General features: G+C 34.1%; 1 protein-coding gene across 1 annotated transcript; it reads right to left on the bottom strand.

Annotated features, from left to right (window-relative positions):
- Positions 1–388: 388 nt before the first annotated feature.
- On the bottom strand, positions 389–3,622 carry LOC120122031 (SWI/SNF complex component SNF12 homolog). Its single transcript, XM_039141287.1, has 3 exons — positions 3,447–3,622; positions 1,511–3,144; positions 389–975 (listed from the first exon to the last, which is right to left on the bottom strand). Exons 2-3 carry the CDS (start codon positions 3,043–3,045, stop codon positions 906–908), a joined length of 1,605 nt encoding a protein of 534 aa, XP_038997218.1. The 5' UTR covers positions 3,046–3,144; positions 3,447–3,622; the 3' UTR covers positions 389–905.
- Positions 3,623–6,971: the final 3,349 nt, after the last annotated feature.

The raw sequence follows: 6,971 nt of genomic DNA, 5'->3' as shown, positions 1-6,971 counted from the left end.
GTGCTTTAAGGACGTAGTAGACTCATTTCTCGCACTTGTTGCTTTAAAAAAATTAATTATAATATTTTAAACTTTTAATTTTAATTTTCCATATAATTTAGATATTTAAATTATAATAGTTGATCACGACTGAATGCAAATTGTTTTATGATCAACTATTGAATATATAAATTAGATCATTGATTAATGTGAAGATTTTATATTAAATGACAAACTTATAAAATTTTAAGGGAATGAAAAAATTTTCAGGAGATTGTCCGCCGACTCTCATCGGTCCATCCTTGATGAATCTCTGGCAGAAATCTACTCGTACCCCTAGAGTGCAGTATAAAATGAAAATGCCAAGAGAATGTGCAGCAAAGAGAAAACATGAGGGAGAAGATTAAAGTGTCCCTTTCCCAGGTTAAATGAAATATTGATTAGGAAACTAAAAGGATACAATACTGGTTCTGTTCAAAGTTAAAACTACACCTAAAAGAAAACAAATCAACTTACATTACTAGTGTGCTTCCTCCTCTGTCCTTCCATGATAAGAATCACTCTAAAGCAGAATAGCAAAACAGATATATTCTAGAGGGTTCGGTGAATCAAACGGCATGGAAACCAGAGCGGAGATGATTGGGAGAATTCAGAAATAATGCAAGGGGTTGACCACCTAAGCATTTTGCATTAGAAAAATACAACAAAAGAAGCAAATATGTATGCGAACCGAGTTGGAATTCCGTGGTGAATTTGGATAACTTTGGGAGGAAATTTTCGATCCAAATTTCCTCCCAAAGTCCTCAGGATAGTTTCCTTTTTAGTGGCATCCAGAACCAATTAGAAATACTATGCAGGCCAGAAGTTATATAACTTTAGAAGCCTTGGGATTCTTACAAACAGTCAATCATTCCAAAAAAACCTGCTCAAGTACTTCCAATAGAGTCTCCTCCAATAGACTTGCGGTTCAGGTACCGGATTACAGCATCTTCAATCCTTGAAATTCCACAAAATATATTAAAAAAGAGAAGACAGTCAGCTGATTTTAATAGAGATCCCACAGTTAACTTTATCACCCTCATGTGAACCAACAATTTTTAAGTAAAATCAAATCAGGATCATTATGATAAACTAGACTTTATAAAAGGCATGGCTTTCTCATATCAACATGTATAAATTCGTAGATAGATAGACTGTACTTTATTCAGAGAATCCAAAAAATGAGGTAGTTTATCATAGCAAGAAACTAACACCGGAAACCAACATAGTAAATCATATAGCCTCGGATTGCACAATCCTAGAGAGTCCCTAAGAATTTCTTCTAAAGTATTACTGTTGTTGGTAAAATATACAGGTCAGTCGATAAGAGTACTAATTCATCCAGATTTTCTTCTGTTCTGCCGGACCAAATTATCAAATAATAAGATCAAGTTGGCTTTGCATTAAACAGGTAATTGTGACAGATTTATGTCAAACTAAGACATCAAAACAAACATAGAATGAAAATAAAATTACTGGAATAAGGTTTTACCATGGTTGGTTATAGAATTCAGATCGCCGCTCCTTCTCAGCATTATGGTTAGCTTCTCCAGCAAAAAGCTCCAAATCCTTGCCTTGGGAAGAAATTAAAGAAGTAATAAATTCTGCAGGAGACTGGCTGAAACCGAGGAAGAAAGCTCGTCTTCGACAATGCTCATGCATTTTCTTTATGGCGGTACAAATCACTTCATCGCAAGCATCAATTTCTTTGTTCTTTTCCATGTCCGCCAAGAATGCAGACTTTTCCATTTCTAATGGTAAAGGCACATCAACCTGGACATCATAACAACTGGATCCGATAGGACAGTTCCCTGAAAGCTTGATCCTATGCTCCAAATGTATGGGGGATAGAGGAGTTAAATACTGTGATATCTTTTGTGAAACCATAATGAATTTCATTTTTTCTTCCCCGAATACCTTCTGCAGAGGTGGGTCGCATGAAAAGGTGGAGCTATCTTCATAATTCTGCAGGTTCTTAGATTTCACATAATGCCAGATCGCAGCCAAGATTCTTGGACGTGTATCCACTTCAATTCCCAAAAGTTCTGTGAGAACAGGAGAGAGTTTAAATCTTTCGGGACAATAATTCATTTCTATTCTTATTCTCACAGTAGATTCCTTGTCTCCTTTCCTCTTCATCTCAAACCCCTCGTGAAGGGCAGGAGATCGAGCACTCTCCCATAAAATCACATGGTTATCTGGATAGAGACTTGCATCCAAGTATATTGTAATTTTCTTAAAGAAAGACGAGAATTTCGGGTATGATTTCTGTACCTTTCCGGCCAGAACTGGGTCTTTCCCATCTTCCAATATCCTACCAATAATCTTAAGTGACCATGATGGAGCCTCAGTGCTCTTCTGGTCAGGGTCGGTCGTTCCCTGATCGGAACACGTGTTGAAAACATATATTCTAAGAGTCTTCTGAATACAGGAAGGGTTTTTAAGAGACTGTTGAATGTCAGCCTTCTTTCTCGATAAAGCAGCATCCACCTTAGCCTCAAATTCAAGAAACTGAGTATATAGAGCACACTCCGGTAATATTGCAGCCACCTTATCAGGTATTTGTCTCTCCGGAAGCTTCTGCTTTTTTCTAGGAGCAGCCGGGGTTAACTCCGTTGTTTTAAACAGAGAAGCCATACTACTATTAGATGAACCAGAATTTTTTGAAGGTGGCTTCTGAGAAGACCGCTTGACACTTCCTGAGCCAGGGGTGGTAACCAAAGGGGAAGGGATGGATGCAGCGTTACTATTACTAGCGTTTTGCGAGTGCACTTGAGCTGGGAATTGGGAATGAGCGGCAACATGAGGCTGAACCTGCGGTTGAGCATGAGCCTGGGCGTATTGTGCCCGTGCAAGCACCTGTGCTTGAGGCTCAGAAAATTGAAAGTGACCCGGAAACTGAGGCCCACCTTGCACTGGATGAGGCTGATTGTTTATGGGAATTGATTGCGGTTTAGCCACCGTCCCGGAATTCCCAAACTGGGATGGAGCCCCAAAAGTCTTGGGAATGTTACTGTTGTTATTCATCCCAAAATCACCAACTTGAAACCCAAAATATCCTTCAAAAGATAAACCCACTCTTCTATGCCGAAAAGCAGACTACCAAACATGTAGCCAAACAAATCCCTGATTTTGACAACAGCAGCAGCAGCAGCAACATCAAAATAAGATGTGAACCAAAAAAAAGAAAAGCTTTATTTCTTCAAATCATAAAATTCAACATCCAAAATCAGCTCAATCTTTGTAAAAGCAAAAGGTTAAAAAAGGGCATGAATCAAAAACCCTAATTCTAATTCTCAACATGGGTCACTAGAAATCAAACATGGCAGTAACTTTACAGCGATTCTATCTCAGCGAGAGCTGCCAACAAAACTGGAAGCAAACAAAAACTAAACAAAGCCATGATTGAATAACAGAGAAAAAAAAACCTTTTTTTCCTTACGATGCCCAAGGGAGCTGAGTAATTCCTGTCAGGTCCGATTCGGTTCTTATTTGCTTCACTCTTTAGCTTATTTTCTCTGCTGTTTCTCTTCCCAGATCGGTTAAAGGGGCGCCTTTTTTCTCTCCTCCTGTTTTTCTCCTTTTTTTTAAAGCAAAACGGAGCCAAAACTCCAAATCAGCTGCCTGTCTCTCGCTTCTACCATTTTGTCGGCCTTTAAGGTTGCACGTGGCAAGGTATTATTGGCTCTCGTTAAACGGACGGCCTCTTTTAATTTGACTTAGAGGCCCCAAAGGGAACTATATAAATGGGCTTAACAATGGGGAAAGAGATGGAGGCCCATATTATGCTTGGGGGGTGAAAAAAACATTTTTATTTCTAAAGAAATGTATTTATGAAAGAATATTTAGTGTACAATTACAAGTGGTGAAGGACTTTTTTTATAACTTCTTATTAATCATATTTTTTTATTAAATTGAAGGTAATTACAAAGTAGTATATGTTCTAAATACTCTATATTATTTGACAATGAATGTTCAATCATCATGTTGTAATCATTGGTACTCGAACCCGTAACCTCTAGGAATAACAATAATTCTTTTAACCACTGAGGTAAGTTGGTTCGTATACTTATTATTAATTATATGATGCATTAAATAGTGTTTTCATTATATTATTTAGAATCATGTGAAAGTATCAAAATATTAAAATACTTTTATTATTGTATTTATAAAATAAAAATAAAGAGATAAATTTTTAATATTTTTCTAACTAAAATAGTATCTAATTAATTTGTGACACTAGTTCAATTATATATTTAATAATAGTTAAATTCCATATATAAAAACTAAACGCATTATGTGAAAAAAAATCAAATGTATTGTGTGGAAATGATATTGATTATGACATTACAATCTACAAATGGAATATACATGATATATAATTTGAATAATATCAATAAAAGTGAATGGAAATTTTATAAATCTAATGTTAAATATCTGATAATATAAAATTAATTGCATGCTCTAGAAGAATTATTATATTATAGAATTATTTTATTTATTGTTCTTATTCAACAAGCTTTTCATCTTTAATAAGTGTCGCCTAAATGGGCATAATCACCGAACACTTGCGAAATAAATATTCTACGTCTTCTAAAGAGTTATTGCAGCAAGGGCAGTTTCCATTACTCGTGATGAAGTGTCGCTATAATCATAATTTAGGCAAATAAAATTCATACAATATTTCTAAAAAATTTATAAAATTATTCCAAACATAATTAATTTTAGAAATCACTAATTACCAAATCCAATGATTTAAATAATAAGTTTGCAACACAAATTTTCTCAATCTTCAAAAATTATGGAATCAAAATTCGATAAACATGTAAACTTTCGAAAATCAGGCAATACATAAATTTAACCATGCTCAGATACCAAATGTAAGACATTCTTTCACACGTTGAGCATAAACGTAGCTGAAAAATGATCATTATAAATACCTCCAGCCATTGCCTACACCATATGTCGAAATTCGAGAATTGAATGCACCACCGTCAATTACGTCGGACCACCATGAACCACCGTAAACTTAACTACACAAAACTAGATCCGCCAGAGATCTTCTAAGCACTCAAAACCTCACTTAGATGTAAAATGCTTTAGAATATGTTAATTTAGTGTAGATGGATATTTATAAGTATAGTCCCCATCAAAAACCACCCAAAACTACCCATCTCTCCCTTAATGCACGTCCATGGAAAGAGTGGGAACATGCCTAAGACTTGGGCATGAACCAACTTTAAGGAGCACTTTCAAAACTTCTCACATTGGCAGTTAACAAAACTGCTCACATAAACTATACATTTAGTGATTAAACTATTATTTTTATTATATTTCGATGCATAAACTTTACTTTTTCTCAAATCACCAGTAAATTTTTAATGAAACTACCAAAATAAAACTTAAAACTAAACATTAAGTATGATTTAAAAAAATTTAAGTATCAAATTAGAACAAAAGTAATAATTGAGGTGACAAAAGTGATGTGGAAGAGTAAGATTAATCAAAAAAAAAAAAAAAGTGGAAGAGAAAGGACAAAACAGTAACTTTGGAGATCGGTACTTGAGTAGTTGAGTTTGAATCTTTGGTGGCTCCGAGGTCCGAACCAAACCAATACAAAAGTAAAGAAAGAGCAAAATAAAACAATAAAGGTAGATTACGTATTTAGTACAAAAACTATTACTTTTGTCTGTTTTTCATATATAAATTTTTGTTTTTTTTAAAATTATACCTAAAGTTTAGTTTTTGTTTCATTTTAGTATTCTGTCGTTAAAAACTTAACTCGTTTAGTACCTAGACTATCAATTTTGGTCCATTTTAGTAGTTAAACTTCTAAAATTTTCAAAACTTAATATTAAATTTTGAACGGATATTAAAATGAAACAAAAACTAAAGTTTTTAACTACGGGTACTAAAATAAAACAAAACAAAACTTTATGTATGGTTTTGAAAAAAAATAAATATTTAGATGCTAAAACAAACTAAAACTGATAGTTTAGATGCTAAAAGGGTGATGTGCTCAACAATAAAATAAGGGTAAATTACACCGTTCCTTATTGAACTTTACTCTCTCTTATTTTGCTCAACGTACTTTCAATTTTTTTTATTTTTCTCATTAAACTTTACAGATTGAATTATTTTGCTCGCTCTGCCATTAACTTTTTAATGGTGTTATAACATGACACAAACATCAAAACGACGTCGTTTTGAAAAACTCAAATATACACCAAAACTATATTGTTTTGAATCCTCTTCTTTCCCCATTGTCGTTGACGACCACCACGTCATTTTGCATTTCAGCCACTGTTGACCGTCGTTGATGGTGGTCGTTCGGTCCCAAAATTCATGGGTTGGTTCTTCTCGATCCCCTGAGTCCGAATCTGGTGATTGTTTCACCGAAAAATATCCCATGATCCATGAATTTCGACTAAAACGTTTCAATTTCCTCACTTTTAATCTCTGATTTCATATACTTCAGAGCAAGTTTCGACAAAATGGAAGTCGGATTTGGACTTAAGGTTTCGAGGCGAAGTGACCCATGAAATTTGGGACTGAACAGTCACTATGTATGGCGGTAGACGGTGGCTGGCGATGGTATCCGACCATCTTTTTTTATAGTTGGGTGAGCAAAATAGAAGAGAGAATAAAGTTCAGTGAGAAACGATGTAATTTACCTTTTATATTTTCAATAATTTTATATTAAATAATAATAATAAAAAATGACACATCTTAACATCGTTAAAGAGTTAACGACAGAGTGAGCAAAATGATTCAATCTGTAAAGTTAAATTAATAAAATAGAAAAATTAAAAGTACGATAAATAAATAGGAAGTAGAATAACATTTAGTGAGGAATGATATAATTTACCCATAAAATAAACCATCTTTTGTGTTTTCGAAGAATATAAAACCTATCTTTTAACAAGACTTATATATCTTCCGTTAAGACCCAA

The sequence above is a fragment of the Hibiscus syriacus genome, unplaced genomic scaffold (genome assembly GCF_006381635.1).
Source record: "Hibiscus syriacus cultivar Baekdansim isolate YM2019G1 unplaced genomic scaffold, ASM638163v2 tig00110384_pilon, whole genome shotgun sequence".
Taxonomy (NCBI): Eukaryota; Viridiplantae; Streptophyta; class Magnoliopsida; order Malvales; family Malvaceae; genus Hibiscus; species Hibiscus syriacus.
Note: the sequence above shows the minus strand (reverse complement) of the source record. Positions and strands in the feature narration are given on the sequence as shown.